This window comes from Bubalus bubalis, chromosome 20 (assembly GCF_019923935.1).
Source record: "Bubalus bubalis isolate 160015118507 breed Murrah chromosome 20, NDDB_SH_1, whole genome shotgun sequence".
Lineage (NCBI taxonomy): Eukaryota > Metazoa > Chordata > Mammalia > Artiodactyla > Bovidae > Bubalus > Bubalus bubalis.
Window position 1 is genome coordinate 49,113,035 of NC_059176.1, and position 25,389 is coordinate 49,138,423.

The 25,389-nt window shown below is 50.3% G+C and overlaps 1 protein-coding gene and 1 long non-coding RNA gene across 3 annotated transcripts in view; one reads left to right on the top strand and one right to left on the bottom strand.

Moving 5' to 3' along the window:
• The window catches only part of LOC102403445, an 86,781-nt gene continuing 61,392 nt past the window's right edge, over positions 1-25,389 (bottom strand). Inside the window, exons 2-3 of the long non-coding RNA XR_327529.4 lie at positions 346-642; positions 1-139 (exon numbers count right to left, since the gene is read on the bottom strand). This is a non-coding gene — a long non-coding RNA (uncharacterized LOC102403445). The remainder of the gene's footprint in view (positions 140-345; positions 643-25,389) is intronic.
• On the top strand, positions 24-25,028 carry RHCG (Rh family C glycoprotein). Of its 2 annotated transcripts, XM_025271025.3 has the most exons (11): positions 24-210; positions 8,588-8,774; positions 12,176-12,326; positions 15,670-15,817; positions 16,595-16,761; positions 18,292-18,429; positions 18,585-18,721; positions 19,049-19,173; positions 19,382-19,455; positions 23,252-23,344; positions 24,625-25,028. In XM_025271025.3, exons 1-10 carry the CDS (start codon positions 24-26, stop codon positions 23,318-23,320), a joined length of 1,383 nt encoding a protein of 460 aa, XP_025126810.2. In that variant the 3' UTR covers positions 23,321-23,344; positions 24,625-25,028. The 2 variants fall into 2 exon arrangements, with proteins under 2 accessions (XP_025126810.2, XP_006058262.3); XM_006058200.4 differs by lacking the exon at positions 24,625-25,028 and having other exon boundaries at positions 23,252-23,927.

The following is a 25,389-nucleotide window of genomic DNA, read 5'->3' on the forward strand; positions in this document are numbered from 1 at the left end:
CCCGGCCAGACGCCCCCTGCAGCATGATCTGGAACACCAATCTCCGCTGGCGGCTGCCGGTCGTCTGCCTGCTCCTGGAGGTGGCCCTGATAGCCCTCTTCGGCGTGTTCGTGCGCTACGACATGGATGCCGATCCCCACTGGGTGCAGGAGAAGGTGATCAAGAACTTGTCCACTGACTTGGAAAACGAATTCTACTATCGCTACCCGAGTAAGTTCCGCCACCTTGCAGGTCATCCCCCCACCCCCCCGGGCGGAGGGTCCTGCCTGGCGGGAGCTGCAGGAGGAGATGCAGCCCCCAGCCCCCTGCCCCGCCCCTCTTAGGCTCCCCCCTATGGAGACTTACCAGTGTCTGGAGGTTAAGCTTGGGAAATGGCCAGACGTGCCCAAATTCCTTTCAACTCGTGAAAACTCGTGACGAGAGCTCCCTCCAGGTGTCCTCAGAGACCTCCAACCTCTCTTCAGAGAGCCCTTCTTGATGTCTTCAGGAGACCCCAGCCAGTGGGTGACCTTGGCTCTCTTATCCAGCTGTGCCCAAACTCTCCACCTTAAGAGGGTAGTTCCAACTTCAAGGGCTGCAGGGGTGGCTCATTGGCCTACCAGCCCTGCTGGCGTGGAGGACCACAGCATAACCGTGTTTTGGCTTGGAGAGGGAGAGAAACACCCGTGAATTCCCTGGCATCCGTGGTGCCGTGATTAACAGCATGGCCATAGAGTCACCACACCTCACCTGTATCACGGCTCTGCCCTCAACCAGGTGGGTGACCTGTAGGCAAATGTCAACAATACACAGACTCGATTTCCTCATCTGTCCAATGGGGATAATAATGGGACCTACCCTACAGGAGTGGGGTGAGGCTGGCATGAGACATTGCACATAAAGTTCTGGCACTGTGCTGGGTATGGAGTCTTCACTTCATAATGCAGCAATTACTGGATGAGTACTAAGTGCACACGCCCTAGGACTCAGCAGTTAGAAGAACTGGTGCAAGGTTATTTGGGTTGGCCCAACCTCTGGAGCCCCAGCCCAGGACTCTCTTCATGCCCTTGTGCTTTCTAGCTTTCCACATCATCTGCCAACAGCCAATGACAGTCTCTTTCTAACTGTTGGTACTCACATGGTCATGGACTGTTAGTTTTAGAAGGGACCCTAAAGTTCATCTCCAACAGTCACCCATGCAAACTGATCTTCCCTCCGTGACTTGTTTGTCGTTGTTCAGTCACTCAGTCATGTCTGACTCTTTGCAACCCCATGGACTGCAGCATGCCAGGCTTCCCTGTCCTTCACTATCTCCCAGAGTCTGCTCACACTCATGTCCACTGAGTTCATGATGCCATCCAACCATCTCATCCTCTGTCACCCCCTTCTTCTCCTGCCCTTCATCTTTCTCAGCATCAGGGTCTTTTCCAATGCCTTGGCTCTTAGCGTCAAGGGACCAAAGTATTGGAGCTTCAGCTCCAGCATTAGTCCTTCCAGTGAATATTCAGGGTTGATTTCCTTTATTTAGGATTGATTAATTTGATCTCCTTGCTGTCCAAGGGACTCTCAAGAGTCTTCTCCAGCACCACAGTTTGAAAGCATCAATTCTTTGGCACTCAGCCTTCTTTATGGTCCAACTTTCACATCTGTACATGACTATTGGCAATGCTATGACTCCGATTTTACAGACCAGGAAACTGAGGCCAGAGAGGGGACATGTCTTGCAAAAGTCACTCATCCAGAAACCTAGTGAGCTCCAGGGACCTGAACCCACCCTCCTGGACTGCTCTCCTCCCTTTCATCTCACCTTTCCTCTCTTCTCCTTCCCTACTGGTGGCTGTGACTAGGAGTTGGAACGTAGGTGTGGCCCCAAGCTTGGGTTCCCAGGCCTCAAGGCAGTTCCCAGGGGTGTGGAGTGAGGGCCATCCCTTTTGGTACTTTCTGGGTTCTTGGCTCCATGCTGTCAACACCTGTGCAGGCTTCATTCCTGCCCAGAGGATTAGAGGAGTCCTCTGGGCATCTCAGTTTTCAGAGAAGTCTAGTTCCAGCTGACTCAAGCTGGGGCCCAGGGGTGCCTGAAGACGGCTCCTGGGGCATGGGCCCCTTGGCAAATAGCAGGCACAGAACCAGCTGGGGACCCGTCCTGGCAGTGCCCTGAAAGCCCAAGCTGCTGAACACAAACTTCCTCCTGGGCTGATGCTCCCGGCAGTGTCTGGGGAGGTTGGCCTGAGGAGAAGCCATCAGATCCTGGGCTCTCGAAACTTCCCGGGAAAACAGAGGGAGAAAGGAAATGACCTAAGGCTGAGAATGCCACAATTTCAAACACTGAAGGTCTGGTTCATAAAACTGAGGCAGCAAGGTTCACCCTGCGCTCCTGGGAACCTGAACCTCAGATTCGTGCATTCCTCAAGCAGAGGGCAGTGTAACCTGGCAGTTGACTTTGGAATTAAACAGATATGGGCCCATCACTTTAAATGGAGTAAAGTGAAAGTGTTAGTAGCTCAGCTGTGTCTGACTCTTTGTGACCCCATGGACTGTAGCCCGCCAGGCTCCTCTGTCCATGGGATTCTCCAGGCGAGAATACTGGAGTGGGTTGCCATTTCCTTTTCCAGGGGATCTTCTCAACCCAGGGATTGAATCCAGGTCTCCTGCATTGCAGGCAGCTTCTTTACCATCTGAGCCACCAGGGAAACCCAAAATAGATTAAGGCACCTCCCTGATCACACTGAGTCTCAGTATGCTCATCTATGAAGCGGGAATGTTATTTAATGCAGAGGACTGTGCAGATAATGGGTAGCCAGGAGGGCATGTCTCATGACATGAAACCAGAGGACAGTAAACGCTGGTATCAAGCTTCCTCAGAAGGGACTGATGCTGTTGCTGAAGGTGTTTAAGTGCAGGTTTAGCATCCATTTAGTGATGTGTCTTCCCTAATAGCTCAGTTGGTAAAGAATCCACCTGCAATGCGGGAGACCTGGGTTTGATCCCTGGGTTGGGAAGATCCCCTGGAGAAGGGAAAGGCTACCCACTCCAGTATTCTGGCCTGGAGAATTCCATAGACGAGTCCATGGGGTGGCAAAGAGTCAGACACAACTGAACGACTTTCACTTCACGTCACTTCAGTGATGTGGCCAAGGAATATCTCTTTGAACATGAGTTTGAACTACTATAGCATTTAAATTCCTTTGTGTTCTCCCCACTTGTTGTTCAGTCACTAAATCATGTCCAACTCTTTTGCAACCCCATGGACTGTAGCCTGCCAGGCTCTTCTGTCCATGGGATTCTCCAGGCAAGACTACTGAAGTGGGTTGCCACTCCCTTCTCCAGAAGATCTTCCCAACCCAGGGATCAAACCCATGTCTCCCGCGTTGGCAGGCAGATTCTTTACCACTGAGCCACCAGAGAAACCTCTTCACTCACAAACACTTTTTCCATGCTCTGTCAGACGAGGAGTGTATTTGCTTCTATTTTATGTTGCCAGAGGTGGAGCTTAGAGATTTTCCCAGCTGGTGAGTGGCACAGGCAGGGGTGAGGCCAAGCCCTCACACTGCACAAAAACCGCTTCCCCTAGTCTCTGTGGCATTGCCACTCCTCAACAACCTCCCCAGGAGGTTTTGCAGTGATGGGATGGTTCTGTGTCCGGCTCCGAGTTGTGGGAGAAGTGGACACAGAGCCTTGGGGAATTGAGGGACTGGCCAGTGGACTTGAAAGGCAGCAGTTTAGGCTGGGCTGGCCTATAGAGCATGGGAAGGGCCGGTCCCCAGGCTGCTGCAGGGCTGAGGAAGCGTTGGAGAGAGAGCTGCTGTTACCCACCAGCATGGGAAACTTGATCCTCAGATTTCAGAAATTTTCAAAACTTGGCCTTCTTTAGACCATCCCAAGAGAGAAAAGTGAGCCAGGAAGGGGTCGCAGAACAGCTGTGTACTGGCGTCCCCTGGTGGCGGCTCTCAGAACTGGCCTCCAGGAGCCAGGCTTGCCCCTCAGGGACCTCCCGTGGTGGAGGGAATCTGCCGGGCTGCTTGAGTCACTAACTACAGGCTGGGGAAAGTAGGGGAAGAGAGGCATTGTCTTATTAACTTCCACCGACCCCCAGCAAGTCGCCAACCCAATGCAAAGCACCTGGTCAGTCTTGAAAGAGAAAAAGAGAAGTAGTAATTAATATAATTAAGCAATTGCTGAGGAGGAGAAGGGGACAACAGGATGAGATGGTTGGGTGGCATCACCGACTCTATGGACATGAGTTTGAGCAAGCTCCAGGAGATGGTGAAGGACAGGGAAGCCAGGTGTGCTGCAGTCCATGGGGTCGCAAAGAGCCAACGACTGAGCGACTGAACAACAGCAGCAAGCAGTTGCTGAGGAATCAGGCTTAGGCCCAGGGCTTTGATTGGATGACATTAAATGTGTACCACACACCTCTGAGTTCTGTTACTATTCCTCATTTTACAGAAAAAGAAACTCGAGGTCAAAGAGGTTATGTCCTTGCTAAAGGTCATACAATCTGGACCTTCAGACCATTAAAAAAATATATATTTATTATTCATTTATTTGGCTGCCCTGGGTCCTAACTGTGGCATGTGGGATCTGGTTCCCTGACCAGGGCTCGAATCCAGTACCCCTGCATTGAGAGTGAAGAGTCTTAGCCCCTGGACCATCAGGGAAGTTCTGGATCATTATTATTAAAAGCACTTTCAGTAGCATCAAACTCATTTGGCAGTCAATTCTAAAGGAAATCAACTGTGAATATTCATTGGAAGGCCTGATGCTGAAGCTGAAGTTCCAATACTTTGGCCTCCTAATGCTGAAAGTCAGGTCATTGGAAAAGACCCTGATGCTGGGAATGATTGAGGGCAGGAGGAGAAGGGGGCGACAGAGGATGAGATGGTTAGATAACATCACTGACTCGATGGACGTGAGTGTGAGCAAACTCTTGGAGACAGTGAAGGACAGGGAAGCCTGGTGTGCTGCAGTCCATAGGGTTGCAAAGAATCGGACATGACTTAGTGACTGAACAACATTCGTATTCCAGTAAGGACCAGTTTAGGAGATAGAGAGAAAGGAGTAAGAGAGTGAATAAAGAAGGTGTGGAAGGAGAGCAAAGCTGGAGTCTGTGCGCCTGTGGCTGGGGGGACAAGAAACAGATATCCACAGAAGGGTTAGAGACAGAGGTCAGGACAGCCGGGGAGTCACAGAGAAGGACAGAGAACCAGCGAGGTGGGGACCGGCAGAGAGAAACCCTGAGAAGTCGTGCGCTCTCTGCTTTTTCATCCCAGGCCACAGGGAGAACTGAAGGCAGCCCCCAGGAAGGCTGCCTCCAGTCTCTTGAGCCCCTGTCCGCCTACTTCCCCCACCTCCAAACAGCTCATATATGGAAGTCTGCGATGCTACTTTTTCCCAGGGGTTCCCCTCACCTCCTTGCCAACACTGTCCCTGTCTAATCTGCTTAATTCCGGCCGGCCAGTCCTCGGCTCCTGTCTCCCACTCATTGTTCCAACTCCCAGCTCTGTGTGCAGGTCTGCTGGACCTCAGACCCCAGCTCAATCCCGAATGGCCAGACTCCATTGCGCCACACTACCCCGCCTGATGCTTACCACCACCACCCACGCCCGGGGTCATAGGGTCACCTCAAACTCACCTCAAACAACCAGCCCTAGACCCAGCACCTCACTCCCTCCCCAGCAACCTCTTCCTCCTTCCCGGCATTTGCTTTCGTAACTGTGGTCTGAAGGTGTCTCCTCCCTCTCTCTCTAGTCTGTCACCCATCAGTTTCTTCCCAAGAGTCACCATGACAGTCTCACACACTGGGAAACCCAAGCCGAGCTGCTGTTTGTTTAACTCTGTGCAAAAGCAGCTCAGAGCTCAGAGCACCGTGCTGGGGTGAGACCCACAGCTCTCTTGCATCAACTTCTGTGCCTCAACCCTTACCCAGCCTCAGGGAAGCCTGCAAGGGAGACAGATGAGGGCAACGGGAGAGGGGCAGGACAGCCTGAGCATCGCTGCCCACCCACACTGTGGCTGGCCAGGCTGCTGTGGACATCAGGGCCTATCTACCCAGTGGGTAGGAAACATCAGACAGGAGAGGGTCTGCAGTCTCCCCTGATGGTGAAGTGCCACCCGGGGCCCTTGGCTGCTGCTCAGCTGGCATATCTGGCTACTCCTGAGATTACAACAGTAATTATCCATTCATCCCTTCAGGGATATTTATGGAGCATCCACCCAGGGAATGCCCATAGGCAGTAGAGAATACCAGCATGAACAAAACAGGCTTGGCCTGGACTCCTGGGGCTTCCCTGGTGGCTCAGCAGTAAAGAATCCGCCTACAGTGCAGGAGACGCAAGTTCAGTCCCTGGGTTGGGAAGATCCCCTGGAGAAGGAAATGGCAACCCACTCCAGTATTCTTGCCTGGGAAATCCCATGGACAGGGGAATCTGGTGGGCTACAGTCCATGGGATCGCAAAGAATCGGACATGACTTAGCAAATAAATCACCACCATTTGACTCCTTGGAGCTTTACAGTCTAGTGGGCTAGACAAAGAAACCTAACTACCTAACTACAAATTGTTGTAAGAACTAGAAAAGAAAGAAGAAGGTGTCATGAGGGAGTGAACCAAGTTGAAACTCAGGGGTCTGGAAGGCCTCTGTGGTGAGGTGACTTTTTGCTGAGATCCACAAGAAGAAATGGAGAAGAAAATGGTAACCCACTCCAGTATTCTTGCCTGGAGAATCCCATGGACAGAAGAAAAGAGTTGGGGACGACTGAGCGACTAAACAAGAAGAAGAGAAGTTGCTGGCCATTCTGTGGGAACAGCGTCCTACGTGGAGGGACCACCACAGGCAAAGATCCAGAGTGAGACTGAGCTCAGGGAGGCCAGTCTGACTGGGGCACCAGAGGGAAGGGAGGACCGAGGAAAGGAAGAAGGAGACTGGCGGGAGGGGCCAGGCCAGGCCTGGTGAGCCCTGCAGTTCTCTCTTATTCAAAAATGTTTAATTGGGGAAATCATTTCGAATTTACAAAGAGTTGCTAAAACAAAAATAGTACAAAGAACACTATATATTCTTTTTAACTCCCATTAAGCATCTCTCTCTTTTCCCATATAAAAGCAACACGTACATACCGTTCCTTTTCCCCTGAACTGAGAGTCCGTTATACATATTGCGGTCTGGCTGCCTTAATTACTCCACTGTTTCCTAAGAATAGAGGTATTCTCTTCCATCACCACAGTAATCAACTTCACGAATTTACACTGTATGCTACTTTAATATACTGTCCCTATACAATTTTGTCAGTGGACCCAATAAGAACCCTTGTGGCATTCCCCTGCACCCGCACCCACTCCCTACCCCAGCCAAATCCAGGATCCAGTCTAGGGTCAAGTACTGGATTTACTTGACCTGTCTCTTTAGCCTCTTTAACCTAGAACATTCCTGTGTAGGTAAGGCACCTAGCACGTGTCTGTCCTATAATAGATGTTCACAAGGGCAGCCTTTCTTTATCTTTTAAGACACTGATATTTTTCAAGAGTCCAGCTTCAACCCCTTTCTAATAGCATGTTTCTTTGTTTGGTGTTTCCTCATGATTAGATTGGGATTGTGCCTTCTCAGCCAGAGCACCACATAGGTGATGTGTCCTTTTCAGAATATCTTCCTGAAGGTGCACAATGTACGCATGTCCCACACTGGTGACGTTAATTTTGATCACACTATCAAGATGTTACCCAATTTCTCCACTGTATGGTTACCGGATGTTTTTTCACCCTCCTTTACAACCCATAAGACTCCTTTAAGACAACGCAAATACCTTGCTCTTCCTCAAAATTTGTCCCTGGATTTTAACATCCAGTGATGAACTCTTCATTGTGAAAATTATGATTTTCCAACTTCAGTGCTCATTCCACATCTAACTGTTGGGCTGTCAGCATCCTGTTGTAAGCAAGAACCCTCTCTGCTCTCTCTCTCTTAAAAAAAAAAAAGTTCCTGTTTTTTATGATTTTCATTTGTTATGGTACCTAATTATTTTGGCCAGTCAAGGGACTCCTAGGCCAAACGAGACTAACTTCTCCACAGCAGAAGAATGGAATTGCGCAGGTAAGGCCCTTGGCGAGGGCAGTGAAAGGGGGCTGTCATCTCTCAACAGGGACGCTCAGGCATTCCTTGGCCTTAAAACCCAGTGGTCTAAGTGGTCTAAAGTGTGGGGGGGGGGGGGGGGGTCTTACCTCCATTCCCCCAGCCAAGTCCACCCCAGAGGCTTTTTTTCTTCTAATTGAAGTACAGTTGATATACAGTGTTATGTTAGTTTGTGCTGTATAGCAGTGATTCAGTTATACATATATAACTGAATATGCTATGCAGTAGGACCTTGTTGTTTATCTGTTGTATACATAGCAGTTTGTGTCTTACGATGTGATGGGGTAGTCGCAGCAGAGTCATAATTACTGCAGGAGCCTCAGGATCCAGATGTAGGGGTGGCGGGATGGGGGTTGGAGGGTGGCCCAGGCCCGGCCAGTGGCGGAGCAGACACAGGCTCAGCTGCGGACCGCGCTGGCCCAGACGCAGAGCTGCAGCGAGGGGCTTCGCTAGGCCACCGGGACCCTGGACTGTGTTCTCCCCACAGGCTTCCAGGACGTACACGTGATGATCTTCGTGGGCTTCGGGTTCCTCATGACCTTCCTGCAGCGCTACGGCTACAGCTCTGTGGGCTTCAACTTTCTGCTGGCGGCCTTCGGCATCCAGTGGGCGCTGCTCATGCAGGGCTGGCTTCAATCCTTTGACGGACGCTACATTCTGGTGAACGTGGAGAAGTGAGCGTGGCTCGGGCCGGGGGCGTGGAGCAGTGGGCGGGGCCTGCGCGGGAGGCGGGCCTGCTCAGGAGGCGGGTCCGGGGGCGTGGCCCAGAGGCTTTGGGCTGTGAACTGTGTCTTCGTCATCCAGCCAGGGTCCCCAGCTGCCCGGCAACATACACCCCCCACCCCAACACACACACACACACACACACACACACACACACACACACACACTCACTTCCTGATCAGTGAGTCTCCAGGGTGGGAGTTCTCATGGTAACCAAGTGCTGTTGGAGGGTTTCCTTCCTCCTAAGACACAGGCTGCAGGGATGCAAGGCTTTTCCCCAGAGTCCAAGTCCTGACTCCGCTCTGACATCTCAGGGCAAAGATCAAAATTTGCCCTGAGAGAAATCAGGCCATAGGACCCATGGAGGGGAGGGAGTGGGTGGCAGGCGAGCGGAAGGAGTGTGGGACTGCCTGAAGCAGCCTACTTAGGTTCATTGTAGAGGGAATGTTGAATGGGGAATCCAGTTGCCTGTGTCCCCACCCAAGGAACAGAGCAAAGAGCTATGAGGCATGTGTGGAGTCCTAGGGCTGAAGCGCCTCCCTGCATCAGCCTCCGAGGGGGCCCCTGATCCCTATCTCTTCTCACCTCCATCCTCATCACTTTTGTCTGTGATAATCTTTTGGTCTGACAAGTACTACACTCCCTTCTATCAGGGAACTCAGCCCATCCCTCTGTCTGAAGAGACCTCTTAGGAGCCTTAGTACGTTTCTTCCCTCAACACCACTACCAGGTTATACAGTAAATTTTCCAACTTGCCAAAACCCAGCTTGCCAAGCAGTCATCTCACTGAATGACTCATTTATCAAACTCTCCAGCCAGGGAAACTTAAGAAACTGACAACAGTTTCCGTTGCATGGTACAAAATCAACAGCCTTTGGGAGATTTCCCCCCTCCCTTCCCTTTTTAGTCAAGGTTTGGTTTATTGAAGGCTCTTTCTTTAAGTCCAGTTAGATTGTCTTCAATTTCTGTAGACATATGACGTTTGGCTAAAGAAAAGTACATTTTGAGAAAGTTGTCATTGGTGTGTAAAAACAAGCATTCATTAGCCTGCTTGGAAAACCAAATCCACAGAAAGGGTTTAGAGGCAAACTGGTACGAAACCTCATTTTTTTAAACATCTATTTTTAATTGGAAAATAACTGCTTTACAATATTGTGTTGGTGTCTACTGCACATTGCGTGAATCAGCCATAGGTATACTTACGCCCCTTCCCTCTTGAACCTCCCTCCCCAAAACTACATTTAAAGTGCAAATCCCTGCTGTCACATACAGAACACCAATCAGATATCATAGGCCAGGGGCCTGAAATTTTAAACATATGCCAAATATTTGCAAAATGTTAATTCATTCAAGCCAATTAATGAATCCATGAATTAAGAGAAACAGGAAAAATAGTCGACTAGGTAGAAAATGTTTTGGAACCAAGAAATTGGTATTTTTGTATATAAACTCCATGACATACATGCATATCATTCTACTGTATAAGATACACAGGAAATTCTCATTCCCAAAGCCATAGACCCAAAGTATAAAAGTGCCTGTGATATATTTAATTGGCCACCACAGCAAAATAGCTATGGCTAAATGCAAAACAGAACTATAGAGCTTTTTTAAATGTTCAAAGGAAATTATTGCAAACTTTTGTGGGTTAAATTTTTTAAACCAGTTATTTAACAAGTTAGTCACTTGACAACTTGAGTTTTGGCAACTTGGTTTTGGGGGAAATGATTTTCAGCAACTTAGCTGGAGCCGATTTCTGGTGCCCAGGGCTGAGATGAACATGTAGCCCCCTAGACCTCACCTGAGGATCCTTCTTCTAGCTTCTGTCCTGCCCCTGCTGAAGAGTCCCAGATCCCACCTGTCCCTCCAGGTTGTTCCCCAGACTCAAGGAGGACCTGTGTGCTCCTCAGCCTCCATTCTCAGGCCTTGCCTGAGATGTGACATCCAGATATCCATCTCCCAGGGGCTGATGGCCCAGGTATGGGCTTCTGTGTGCTCCCTCTCACTCCTTCCTAGGGGGTGATCTCTGCCAGGTGGTCTTCTGGCTGAGTTATGGAAATTTGGGCAAATAACTTGGCCTCTCTAAGTCTCCATTTCCCATATTTATGATGTGGCTAATAATGGTACCTGTTCCATGGGTCCAGGTGTGATACAGGAGGGCCTGTGCTGCACTGAACAAGCATTGAAGTGCCTGGCACTTAGCACCTGTCATCATGCATTCAGCCAGGCCCCGGGGATGCGGCAATGAACAAGGCTTATAGTGAAGAGACATTCCAGTGGACATCCTTTGTCTGGGGAGGAACCCTGAGGGGACAGAGCCCTGCTCCAACTCCACACACTGTCCCTACCATCAGCGGGCTTCTTACTTCTCACTTCCTGATTCACACACACACACACACACACTTGAGTATGGGGGAAGGGGCTCCTGTGGCTGTGACTGCCTTAAGGAAGTAGTAGCCCCTGCTGTCTTTATGAGGACCCTGGTTGACAACGCTCATGACTTGGAGGCCACACTGAGAGTCTGCCTTGGACTCCAGGACAGCTTTGCTGCTGGCAGGGCCCAAGGAGACCTGGGTTAGGCACAGCGGGCACGTGGATGGAATCCAGATCCCCTCTGACCACATGGCATGCCTCTGCTGGCTGGCTGGGTTTTCAGGGTCCAGACTTAAGGAGGGCCTGCAAGCTCCTTGGCCTGCATTCTCTCTGCTGGCCTTCCTGTCCCCTCTCTCCACCCAGCCCCCAGCTCCCTACTGCCTGCAGGAAGGGCCTTCCTTCTTCCCTGGACATAAATCCTCTCTTCCAGGTAAGGTAAAGAGGAGGTCATGATGACTCAAACCCAAGCAAGGTCCTGGTAGCCAGCAGGAGAAGTGTGTGTAGAGATAAGGATTTGGAGGCAGAGACCACATCTGGTTAGAGGTATTGGGGAAGGCTTCCTGAAGAGGTGGTGGGTGAGAAGAGGTTTTGGAAGGGCAGGTAGAGAATGAAGGGCAGGACAGGGTCCCAAATACGGACCAGACAATATTCAACAACAGCAGCCAGATCACTTGGGTGCCTTGAGTACAAGCTGCCTGCAAGGAAGAGGGTGGGGCCTCAGATGGGCCCTCAAAGGAAGGGTGTGGTGGCATCTAGTATGTGCCACTGCTGTGCTGGATACTTCACAGGCTATTTCTTTGCATTCTTAGAGTAGCTCTAAAATGCTATGTGCCCATTACCCCAGATGGTGAAACTGAGGCTCAGCAAAGTTAGACCACAAGCCCAAACCCACAGGTGACCAAAGTTCAGATTCACCCCAGAGCTTGAGTGCCACTTCTTGCTGTGGCCTCAGCCCCTCCCCTGACCTGTCTCCCCACAGCCTCATCAATGCGGACTTCTGCGTGGGCTCTGTCTGTGTGGCCTTTGGGGCAGTTCTGGGCAAAGTCAGCCCTGTCCAGCTCCTCATCATGACTCTCTTCCAAGTGACCCTCTTCTCAATCAATGAGTACATTCTCCTCGACCTGTTAGAGGTAAGCAGAGCTCAGAACAGGGATGGCGGTGGAAGGGACACTTGCGGGGACAGGAAGGTGACAGAGAAAGAAAGGACTGGGGAGACAAGCCAGCTGGATTCAATTCAAGTTTGGCCAGTCACTTAATCTTCTGAGTGTCAGTTTCCCCAGCTGTAAAGCAGGAGAAATGACATATATTGAGCATCCACCCGGTACATCAATCCAGCAACTAGACAGAGTAGAGGTTCCTCACATGTTGGTTTTCTCCCTCCTTTCTCTTTCTGGTGCATCAGAGGGAAAGAATGGGATGTTCCTGCACATCATCTTGCACACATACATTCCCAGATTGCTCTGCCAAGAAAATGACCCGGTATACTGAGGGGGCACATCTGTAAGGAAGGTTCCCAGGGGAGTGGCCAAAGCAGACATATACAGTTGCATGGGTTGCACATTGCACAACTCTGGAGGTGCCATTCACATGGACCTCTATGGCAGGAATGATGCCCCCTGAGGTTGACTAATTCACTGGCCAAAGTAAAGAGCATCCTAGGCCTCTGACTCTTGTTTAGACACCTCTTTGGCATATTTGCAGGAGTAGGGATTATTCAGGAACCCCATCCCTTTCTCATTTTCCAACTTCTTTATGTTTGGACTCTGGCTAGAAACCCCCATGGGTTGTTTATTTTTTTAACATAGAATTTCTCAGAAGCAGGGTGATCAGACTTGCACAGTGGTTCCTCAGTATCATCTGGGATTCAGTCTTTTTTGTTTCACTATTTTGAGCACAGGATTTCCATTCTTATTTTTTTCTGTGCTGTGCCAAATGCAGGATCTTAGTTCCCCAACTAGGGATTGAACCCACGCCCTTGCAGTGGAAGCACAGTGTTAATGTTAATCTTGGGACTGTCGGGGAAGTCCCACCCCCAGGGGTTTTGCTTTCAGACCACCCTATATTCAGTCACTCATTTTGTCATTGTTTTCAGCTATCACACTATCATATTCCTTATTCCTGATTCATCTCCCTGTCATCATCCTTTTTTTTTTCGGCCATGCCAGGTGGCATGTGGAACCTTAGTCCCCTTACCAGGGATTGAACCTGTGCCCCCTGCAGTGGAAGCACAGAGTCTTAACCACTGGACCACCAGGGAAGTCCCTCCCTGTCTTCATCCTTGCCTGATCCACCACCTCAAGCTAGCTAATCTCCACCAGCAGCTGTGGGGACCTGTTAATAATGCATATAAGACCATTCCTCTGATTAAAACCCTGGTGTTTTTTTTTTTTAATTTCACTTCAAATCAAATCTAAACTTATTTTAAGGCCCTACATGTTCTGGCCTCAGCCTTTTCTCTAAGCTTATCATCTACTCACTCCCCATCTTTCTGTGATTTGACCATATCCTGTGGTCTGCTTTTCAAATACCCAAGCTTGGTTCCACCTCAGGGCCTTTGCACTTACTGCTCCCTTTGCCTGGAGTGCTCATCTCCCTGGTCCTTTTCATTACTGAGGTCTCAGCTGCAGTCTCACCTCTTTAGAGAGGCCCGCCCAGGTTCTCCTACCAATGCTGTCCTCTCCCTTACCTCCTTCTAGTCACTATCCTTGACTTATTTTCTTCAGAGCATTTATCCTTAAGGGAAAATAAGAGTGAAACCTTATCTGTCTGGAGACTATCTCTATTCCTGGCCCAATGCCTAATAAATTATCGAGAAGTATTTGTCAAGGGAATAAATTTTGGATTTACATGTCAGGCAGTGCTCCAGGCAGTGGGATACAGGAGTGAGCAGGACTTTGTTTCCATCCCAAGGAACTCACAATCTAGTGAGGGGGCCAGGAAGCAAACAGACAATGACCAGACAGTGAGACAAGGATGGAGTTCCAGGGCTAGGTGCCCTGGGGGGTGGGGAGGAGGACCTGAGCCAGCATATGGCAGGCCAGGGAGGCTTCCTGGAGGAAGAGTTGTTAAAGCCAGAAGTCAAGTAGATAATCAGGCAAAGGAATGAGCAAAGGTATTTGAGGCAGAGGGAATGGGGGTGGGGTGCTAGGGGGGGAGGAAGGAGCATGGATCATCAAGACTTTCATAGACTGTGTTGAAGAGTCTCAACTTTATCATGAGGGCAATGGGGAGCTATGGAAAGTTCCAGGCAGGAGAGGGGCATGGTCAAATACATGCTATGGAAGTGTCACTTTGGCTGTGGTGAAGAGGACAGTTGGAGGCAGAGAGTCAAGAGGCTGTATTAGTCACCCTGGTGAGAAGTAATGGGACCGGGTCTGGCCTAGGACAAAGAGAAGAAAGTGGATCATAAGCGAGTTATAAAAAAGGTGAATAAACCAGCCTTGGAGACTGGTTGGGGTGGGTAGAGAGAAAGAAGCTAGGCTAGGTGAGGGGGTACACAGGGGAGTCAATACATGAGATCTGAAATTGACTGAGAAGTAGTACCTTGGGTGTGAGTTTAGAGGCAGAGAAGGCTTCTTTGACCCTCAAAACCCTTCTCTGATCTGCTGCAGAAATTCCCTCAAACGCATGACAGTGTTTGGGCCTCTCCTGCAGCCAAGTTGAAACACAGTAATCACCGCTGACAATCAAGGAGCACTTGCCCTTGCCTGGGCCCTGCTCTGAATGCTTCACGTGGGTTATCTCATTCAATCCTTCTCTCTGAGCTAGGCACAGTTATTACTCCCATGTTACAGATGAGAAAACTGAGACTCAGAGAGGGTATGGGGCTCCCCCAAGTTCACACAGCTAGTAGAGGCACCCACCAGGCTGGGAGTCAGGAAAGAGGTATGTTAATAATTCAACTAGCCCTGTGACATTGGATGACACGCTTACCTCTCTGGTTGGGTTTCCCATCTAAAGGGAAGAAGCAGGTCTATGATTTTTTTTTTTAATTTATTTTGCCTGTACTGGGCTGTCACTGCTGTACAGGCTTTTCTTTAGTTGCAGCGAGCGGGGGCTACTCTTCATTGCAATGTATGGGCCTCTCATTGTGGTGGCTTCTCTTGTGCAGCACGGGCCCTAGAGCACAGGCTCAGTAGCTGTGGTGCATGGGCTTAGTTTCCCCGTGGCATAGGGGATCTTCCTGGACCAGGGATTGAACCCATTTCTCCTGTACTGGCAGGCGGATTCTTAACCACCAAGGAAGTTCCCCACTTTAATTTTCATTGAAGTATAGTTGAGGAGGGGATCCCCACTTCCTCCCCTTCCCAGTCGATGGATCTGCCAGGGCCCTGGGCTTCCTTCTGTAGCCTGTACCTCCCTGGAGACAGCTGCACCTCTGTCTGTGTGTGGGGAGGTGGGGGTGGGAGAGTGTCAGAGGAGGGAGGGAGAGGAGGGTCAGACCCTGACAGTACCCTTGTACACATCCACCAGGTGAAGGATTCGGGGGGCTCCATGACCATCCATGCATTCGGCGCCTACTTTGGGCTCACAGTGGCCTGGATCCTCTACCGCCCTAACCTACACCACAGCAAGGAGAGGCAGAGTTCTACGTACCACTCGGACCTCTTTGCCATGATCGGTGAGAGCTTCCATAGTGATTGAGGGGGCCCCCATGATGACCGAGGGCTGCCGTGCTACCGTGGTGGGTGAGGGTCACCATGAGCATTTCAGGCTGCGGTGATCATACCTCATCCCCACATGGTCTGGTGGGTGGCTGCCAGTTCCCTTCGGAGAACGGGCAGGGAGAGGTTGCCTATAGATATTTCAAGGATCCCAGTTACTTGTCCCTTTTCCCCACGGGGCTGGGAGAAGTCGGTCACTCATCCTGTGTGTTCCCTCGAATACCCCAGGGCAGACACAGTGATAACCAGAAAGTGCGTCCAGCCCTGATCTCAGCAAGGTGTACGTGCCTATTTCCTGTGTCCATTCATTCCAGAGAACACATATCAGCTACCTTCTCTGGTCCTTTAAAACCCAGCCCTGGCTTCACGGAGCTCCTGACAGGGTAGTAGAACAGATGGCCATGCAACTTGATTATCTTCCTACAGTGGAGAAAAAGATTCTCCCTCAAGGTGCCTGGGAAGCAGGGTGGGAGGCATTTCACCAAGTTGTGGGGTCAGGGTAGACTTCCTGGGGCAGAGTGGAAGACTAAGATGGCATTAGGTAGTGAGTAAGGCAGGGAGGGCCTTCCAAGATGAGCCCCCAGCACGAATAAAGTTCCAGGGGAGGGAAATGGCTGGGCTGTGTGAGTCACTTGATATCTCTGGAGCTAAAGGACAGGATGTCTGTCCAAGCTCCATCAGGCCCATCTAACGCCCCTTCTTCCGGTTCCACTGACCCTTTCTGGTCTGGCCAGGCACCCTCTTCCTGTGGATGTACTGGCCCAGCTTCAACTCGGCTATATCCAATCACGGAGATGCTCAGCACCGAGCAGTCATCAACACCTACTGCTCCTTAGCAGCCTGCGTGCTCACCTCAGTGGCACTGTCCAGCGCCCTACATAGAAAGGGCAAGCTGGACATGGTGAGTGGGGTGGGGGCGGGGGAACCTTGGGGGAAGCTGTGGCCACAACTGCCTGTGCCCAGTGGGCACTGATCACCACGCCCTGCCAACAACTCAGTGAAGCAGGCAGCATAAGGATTATCGCACCCATCTTGCAGATGAAGAAACTGAGGCCCCGAGAGAAATGATTTGTCCAGATGACACAGCTGGCTTTAGGCAGAGCCCAGAACCAGATTCGTGGAGGTTCTATCATGCTGGCTGCCCTGGATGAACTGGCTCCTTCTCATCCTCCTCTCCCCACAACCTGGGTGCTGACATTAGTTCTGGACTGAGCAACCCCCAAAAAAACCAGCTTCTGGCCTCAGCCTTCCTAGCTCTGCCCCTACCTGCCCCTCCACACGCTCAAAAGAGAACCCCTTCAAAACACTTGGGACGTCTGTGGGGCTGCGGTGTTGCCCAGTGTCCTTCATATCACGCCACTGGGACACGTGTTCCTGTCATTCCTGGGGGAGTAATGGGTGTTGGTAGATTTTTCTATAGAAAGAGGACCACCTCTCTCTGATATTCTTTTTATTTATTTTTGATTGCACTGGGTCTTCATTGCAGTGCTCAGGCTTAGTTACTTGGAGGCATGTGGGATCTTAGTTCCCCAACCAAGGATCAAACCCATGTCCCCTGCATTGAAAGGTGGATTCTTAACCACTGGACCATCCGCGAAATCCCACCATCTAATACTCTGACACTAGCTTCTAGACCCAGGCACCTAGGTGCCAAGATGCTGCCAGGAGTTTGTGTTACTCCAGGACACAAGCTTGAGCCCTGGGATGCACTGGACAGTCACTGTACAGAGAGATGGGGAACAGGCACCGGGGGGAGAGAATCAGACACACTCATGTGGGCACATGCAGGGAGGGACATGGAAGAGGATGAAGGTCAGGGGCTCTGGCTCCACACGGACCTGGATCAAGACACCTTTCTGCCCTTGGCTGGCCGTGTGGTCTTTGACAAGTCCATGAACCTCCCCCGTGCCTTAATTTTCTCACCTGCAAACATGAAAAGGTAACTGTAATCGCCTCCTGGGCTTGTTGTGGAGGTTAAACATACTCCTCACAAGCCAGCACCATGGTCCATGGCACAGGTAGGTCCTCAGAGAGTCAGCCCGTGCTCCTGTAGGCTTGCAGATTCTGACGCCAGCACGCGTGCGTACAGAGGACATCAGACACACGAACCTGGGCACACCTTTGTGTCTGGGCACCCAGATCCAAAGAGGACATGCAGGTGGACTGAAGGAACCCATGGACACAAGCACGCGTGCACATAGTGCTGGTGAGGGTGGCAGGTGTACAGACAGCACAGGGGTGGCTGTCCCAAGCCCGGGCTCAGGCTGGAGTCCTCTGTAGTCTCCTGGCTGGCTGAGATGCATGGGAGCCATCTCTGGCTCCCAGGTGGCCCACCACGCACAGGAGATCAACTTGGGCCCTAGGTCAGCTCCTCCAGGACGCTACTCTGGGAGAGGACTGAGTTCCTGCCTGCTCTGTCTGCCCTGCCCAGGTGCACATCCAGAACGCGACACTCGCTGGAGGAGTGGGCCTGGGCACCGTTGCTGAGCTGATGGTCCTGCCTTTTGGCTCCCTCATCATCGGCTTCATCTGCGGCATCGTCTCCACCCTGGGTTTTGTGTACCTGACAGTGAGAGCTCCAGGGCCAGGGGCTGGGGGTGGGGGTGGTCTCTAGGGAGAGGGTGGGGGCTGGGTCTCTGTGTATTTGGGGCTTCCAGAATCCCCAGACTCCCCACAGCCTGCCACAGCCCCCTGCCTGAGCAACACTCATTGCCCTGTTTCCAGCCATTCCTGGAGTCCCGGTTGCGCATCCAGGACACGTGTGGTGTTCACAACCTGCACGGCATTCCTGGCATCATAGGCGGTATTGCGGGCGCGGTGACGGCAAGCATCGCCAACATTGATCTGTATGGGGAGGAAGGGTAAGAATGGAGGCGGTGCAAGGAGGTTGAACTCCCTCCTTCCTTCTCCATTCCTCCTTCCTACTGTTTCTCTAGGGTCCAAAACTAATTCTGTCCCCTTTCTCACCCACCCCGGACCACTATTTCATGGGCCTCTCTCCTCAACCTCTGTCCTTCCGTAAGAATCTTAGAGACCATCTGATCTTTCTAGTGCCCCCATTCTGCAGATGGAAAGGTTGAGGCCCAGAGGTTATTGAGCCTTCGTGTCCACTCATGCGTGTGGGGTGACAGCGGGTAGTCACTTGGCCTCTCCAGGGGATCCTGACCTGCTTCCTGTCTCTACCCCAGGCTTGCCTATGCCTTTGGCATTGAAAGATCCAAATTAAACTGGAGCCCAAACATGCAGGGCAGGTTCCAGGCTGCCGGGCTCTTTGTGTCACTGGCCATGGCCCTGGCGGGCGGCATCATCGTAGGTGAGTGGGGGTGACCATGCCAGAGAAGGTGGGGCCGTGTGGTTGGGGGACCCAAGAGTGTGTGCCAGAGGTCACCTGGAGCCCCCAGGAACCCTTTGTCTCTGCACTGATGGCTCTGAGACCAGGAGGATTTTTCCAGTTGAGGGGAAGGTCTGGGTAGGCAGAGAAGAAGTCATTCTTGACCTTTGGGACCTCCAACTTCCTTTAGGGGTCATTCTCAGATTACCATTCTGGGGACAAGCACCTGATGAGAACTGCTTTGAGGATGCAGTCTACTGGGAGGTGAGTTCTACCGACTTGTCCCGCAGCTCCTCTCCCTGGACCCCATCAGCTGGGCTGGGGCCTGGGAAGCCGGAAGCTGAGGGTTGGGGGACAGAGCTTGTGTCCTCTGCTCCTTTATCCAGGAGGCTGTCCCCTGGGGGGTTAAAGGCTTCATTCTACAGCATGTGTAGAATGAAGCATGCTCAGTCATGTCCAACTCCTTGAGACCCTACGGGCTGTAGCCTGCCAAGCTCCTCTGTCCATGGGATTTCCCAGGCAAGAATACTGGGGTGGGTAGCCATTTCCTTCTGCAGGGACATCTTCCCAACCCAGGGATCAAACCCACGTCTCCTGCATCTCCTGCACTGGCAGGTGGGTTCTTTTACCACTGAACCACCTTGGAAGCCCTCATTCTGAGCAGTACTTCCCAAAGTATAGTGCTCCCTAGAACAGCAGCAGCAGCAGCATCTAGGAACTTGTGAGAAATATAAATTGGCCAGAGGTGAAGAATGACTTCTTCTCTGCCTACCCAGACCTTCAAGTGCCACCCAGACCTCCTGATTTCAAAGCTCAAGGGGCAGGGCCCAGCCCTCTGTCTACAAGCCCTCCACATGATTCTGATGAAAAACTCATCTGTGAACCAACCACCTAAGACCAGTGGTTGGGCCCTTACATGCATGCTGGAATCACGTGGGGGTCTTTAGAAACTTCCCAGGCCTCAGCCTCCAGAGACTTGAAGTTCACTGGTCTTGTGTGGGACCTGGAAATTAGCATTGTATTTAAAATTTGCCAGGTGAATCGAATATATGGCCTGGGTTAAGAATCACAGTGCAGTTTTCAGCTTCTGTGGCCATAAGTACCACCTGGTGACCTGGTAAAAACTCAGTTTCCCAGACGTTAGCCCAGAAATTCAAATTCAGTAGGGCCTGGACTCTGCATGGGAACTAGCTCCCAGGTGATCTTGTACTCACACTCCCCTAAGCCTCTAGAGCAGCCTCTAAAACAGCATTGGTACAAAATCTAACTTGAGAAACGTTCTAGAAGCTGAAAGTAGTAGAATGTCACAGAACTCACCTTTTAAAAAGGTGCCATAATCCAGGCTTTCTGTGACTTCAGGGTGGCCTTCCTCCCCACGAATCATCATGACAGGTATTTGCCTGTGTTAGGAGATGGGGAATGAAACACAGGGTCCTTCTTGTCTCCCAGCCTTACCCCTCATGACAAGGGCAGAGACCTAGCCTGTGTCTGTGGCCCCTGGGACAAGGGTCTGCCCAACATGTTCCTTCTTTTGGCTATTTGTTTTATGATTAAGGTATGGTTCATTTGCAATATTAAATTAACTCCAGGTATACAGCATAGTGATTCAACATCTTAATAGATTACACTCTATTTAAAGTTACTATAAAATAATAGCTATATTTCCCTGTGCTGTACAATATATCCTTGTAGCTTATTGATTTCATGCATAGTTGCTGGCTTGTACCTCTTAATCCCCTGCCCCATTTTAACCCTCCCTCCTTCCTTCTCCCTGCTGGTAACCTCTAGTTTATTCTCCATATCAGTGAGTCGGTCTCTTTTCTGTTATATTCATTCATTCTAAAAAATAAATATTTTTTAGATTCCATACATAAGTGATAACATACAGTATTTTGTCTTTGGTTTATTTCACTAAGCACCCTCTATGTCCATCTATTTTGTTGCAAATGGCAGAATTTCATTCTTTTTTATAGCTGAGTAATAGTCCACTGCATATCTATATATACACCACATCTTCCTTTTCCATTTATCTGTTGTTGGGTGCTTAGGTTGCTTCCATATCTTGGCTCTTGTAAATAATGTTCCTGTGTACATCGGCATGCATGTATCTTTTCAAATTAGTATTTCCATTTTCATCGGATATATATCCACTAGTGGAATTGATGGATCATATAGCAGTTCTATTTTTAGTTTTTTAAGGAACCTCTATACTGTTTTCCATAGTGGCTGCATCAATTTACATTCCCACCAACACTGCACATGGGTTCGCTTTTCTCACATCCTCACCAACATTCGTTGTGTGCTTAATCGCTCAGTTGGGTCTGACTCTTTGCGACCCCATGGACCGTAGCCCACCAAGCTCCTCTGTCCGTGGGGATTCTCCAGGCAACAATACTGGAGTAGGTTGCCATGCCCTCCTCTAAGGGATCTTCCCAACCCAGGGATAGAACCCAGGTCTTTGTAGATTTTTTGATGACAGCCATTTTGACAGGTGTGAGGAGACGGCTCATTGTGGTCTTGATTTGCATCTTTAATGATTACCTGGCTCTGTATTTTAAAAATCATACCAGAAGTTTTCAGGATAATCTTAACTAATATCCACTAAAAACCAATATTATGTACATGACTAATAAGCCTTTTAAATTTGCTTTCTTTAAATTATTTTTTAAATTATAACATGAATAGAAGCTCATTAAAGAAAATCTGGAAATAGAGATAAATAGAAATTCCATCACCCTCATTCAAGCACTATTAATATTTTGGGTATGTTTCCTTCCAGCCCCTCCTTTTTAAATCTACATGGACTTTTCTTAAATAGCTATGATATTATACTTGATTTCATATCCTGCTCTTTTTCTTTCTCTATCATAAGAACTGTTTTGTGTTATTACATTATGAATAAACTTTATTTTTTAGCAGCATAATTATTTTCATCCTATATTTGAAGTGGGAACTTAAATTATTTCAGACACCACAATTAGAAACCACACAGATTTAAGGTTAATGAAATAAACTAAAAAAACAAAAGTATCCATTCCCATACATAGAAGTTCACTCTTGGTTTCACTTTTTTTTTTCTTCTTCTTCTTCCTTTTCTGTGGGATTCTAGTTTTCTCATTAGGGATTGAACCCAGGCACCCACAGCAGTGGACGTAACAAGTTCTAACCCCTGGACCCCTGGGGAATTCCCTCTTGGTTCTGTTTTGATCATTTATGTTGTTGTTGTTTCAGTTGCTCAGGTGTGTCTGACTCTTTTGTGACCCTGTGTAGCCTGCCAGGCTCCTCTGTCCATAGGACTTTGATCTTTATAAATTATTCTAAGTTCACACCTTCTCTGTGCTGTATTATCAGCAGTGTTTAGCCACACAATCCCATGCCATTGGAAGTAAGCCACCATCAGGCCATTCTCATGGCCCCTGGCCTCTGGCAGTTTACCTGGGAGATGAGGTGACTTCCCAGAGGACAGAAGTGAGGCAGATGTCCCCCAGGAGCACAGGTGAGGGCATCTTTAGGATCAAATCTAAGCCTTGAGGCCAAGGCTGGGCTGATCTCTCCCATCCATACTCCATCTACCAATCCACTTGCGCTGCCCCTACATCCCCACTCTCCACCCCAACCTCACTCTTGGGCCATCGTAGAGTTCCGGGAGCTTGCCAAGCTGCCTCTTAGCTGGTGCATTACTATTCCTCTTTCAGAAGTGCGTTTGGCACAATTGGAATCCCCCCAGGCTGGGTTATCAGCCTCTTACGTGCATGTACAACTCTTACTGTCACTGTGCACTTCACTTGGACCCCTCTCCTTTGCTCTAGTGGGGCAAGGACTGTGTCCTGCTTGGCCTTGCTGTGCCCAAGCACCCTGGACAGTGGCTAACTGAACTAGGAGCAGGACACGTGTGTGAAGGATTGCCCTGCTTCACGGCATGCAAACTGCAGGGTGATCACAAGGTGGCGCCCACCACACACCGTTCGCGGCTCCTGGCCTTGCCCAGGCTGTTCTAGTTCCACCAGCGACACCCGCCCCACCTGGGCAGGGCCCTCAGAGCCGCCGCCTCTCTCTTCAGATACCCAAGGAGCCGAAAAGCACTGCCCTCCATTCTGAGGACTCCAGCATCAAGCCCCCAGAACATTAAACTCCTGGGGCAAGACAGAAGCAGGTGAGCATGGGTTTGGCTTGTCCGTGGGGGCCCAGCTCTGGGAATCAGATGCCACCAGCAAAGGGGCAGAAGGAAAGCATCAAGAACTGAGGATGTGAGCTTCACCTGCCAGCGTCATGCTGGGGTTGGTGGGAGAGGCATCTGGTGTCAGACCATGTGCCTACTGGACAGACACAGGAATCTGTGGAAGGCATTCTGGACTGGAAAGAATATATGGAAAGTGACCTGGGCGCACCCATGGCTTTGCTGCTTACTGCCTGTGTGACTTTGAGGATCTCTTCAATTTCCTCATTTATAAAAGTGGAAATGACAGGGCTGGCTCTATTCAGTTGATCAACTCGGGCAAGAACCTTTTTTCCTTCCTTCTCATTCTCCTTCCTTTTTTCTTTTTCATCTACTAACATTTCCTTGCTCCCTCTGTGAGATGCACCAAGCCCTTTTTCATACCGTTTGCACCTGACACCTTAGAGATCTCTACAAGTGCAATGATTCCCCACTTTTCTAAACATTTTTTTCTTTGATGTGGACCAGTTTTCTAAAAGTCTTTATTGAATTTATTACAATAAATATTGCTTCGATTTTATGTTTTGTTTTGTTTTATTTTGGCCACAAGGCATGTGGGATCTTAGCTCCCCCACCAGGAATTGAACTTGCACCCCCTGTATTTGGAGGTGAAGTCTTAACCACTGGGCTTCCAGTGGAATCCCAACTTCCCTCTTTTTAATGCGTGTGTGCGTTCATGCTCAGTCGTGTCTGACTCTGCAACCCCCTGAACTGTAGTCCACAAGACTCCTCTGTCCATGAGATTCTCCAGGCAAGAATACTGGAGTGGGTTGCCATTTTCTCCTCCAGGGGATCTTTCCAACCCAGGGAGAGAATCTGTGTCTCTTGAATCTCCTGCATTGGTAGGTGGATTCTTTACTGCTGTGCCACCTGGGAGGCTTTTTTAATAGATGAGGAAATTAAGGCTCAGAGAGGTTCAGGCTCTTCAAAGCCAACACAGCACACGTGGAGGAACTGGGGTCTTTCCAGGTCACTATCATTGCGCTTACCATAGCTATTTGACCTCCTTGGAGACCAGAGTTTGCAAAGAACTGTTTCTGGGACAAAAGGCTGAGTGATGTGGCAGGAGGGGTTGCTAGGGATTAAGGAAAGGGAAAAGCGAGACTGTGACCAGCTGCTTCTGATGCTGCCCATCTCGTCCAGAAAAGGAAAAGGTGCCCGAGGGGCTTTGGGCAGGACTTGACAGTGGCCCGCTGCTATTGGCTCTGTCCCTGCAGGCTCCACAGATTGTCCTGGTGCTCCCCAAGGAGCCAGTGCTGACCAAGCTGGAAACACAAGAGCAAGGCGAGTGGCGCCCCTCCTGCTGGCCTGGTCCAGGGTGCCTCCATCTCCCCCTCCGCCTTCATCCCAGGGGGCCTGCCTGAGAATGGAGGAGGAGCTGTAGACAAAGTGGGCATCCAAGCCAGGTTCCAGCTGCAGGAGGCCTGCCATTGGGGGTCTTGGCAGTCACATCCTGAGAAAAACAGGCAGGAGTGGGGCTGGGGGCTGGAGTGGACCTGAGTCCTCCTCGGAGACAACATAGCTGCCAGCCAGTGTCTGCTGAGCTCTTCCACCCCCTGCCTGCCCGTAAGCCAGTGTCTTCCATACCCCCTGAATCCCCCAGACCTCTCTGTGCCATGCAGATGGTGGCCTCCGTGAATAAATATGTCTGGTGTTCTTCGTAGAATGGGTGTGAATTCTCCAACAGGGCCAGTTTGAGGGGGTGTGAGTTGCTTGTTTATATCCGGTTCTTTGCGACCCCATGGACTATAGCCTCTGTCCATGGGATTCTCCAGGCATGAATACTGGAGTGAGTTGTCATTCCCTTCTCCAGTTGACCTTCCTGACCCAGGGATTGAACCTGGGTCTCCTGCATTGCAGGTGGATTCTTTACCACTGAGCTACCAGGGAAGCATAAGACCCAAGAAACCTCCAGACTCAGTCCTGACCCCCTACACCCAGCTGCCACTCACACTGCAGGGAAAACCATCCTAGGCTCAAGG

What these genes read in the sequence shown, in the direction of transcription:
- RHCG (XM_025271025.3), top strand. Translation starts at nt 24, where the DNA reads ATGATCTGGAACACCAATCTCCGCTGGCGGCTGCCGGTCGTCTGCCTG. An exon ending in TTCTCCTCGACCTGTTAGAG is followed by an intron (nt 12,327 to 15,669) that starts GTAAGCAGAGCT and finishes CACATCCACCAG; the next exon opens with GTGAAGGATTCGGGGGGCTC. An exon ending in GATCTGTATGGGGAGGAAGG is followed by an intron (nt 18,722 to 19,048) that starts GTAAGAATGGAG and finishes TCTCTACCCCAG; the next exon opens with GCTTGCCTATGCCTTTGGCA.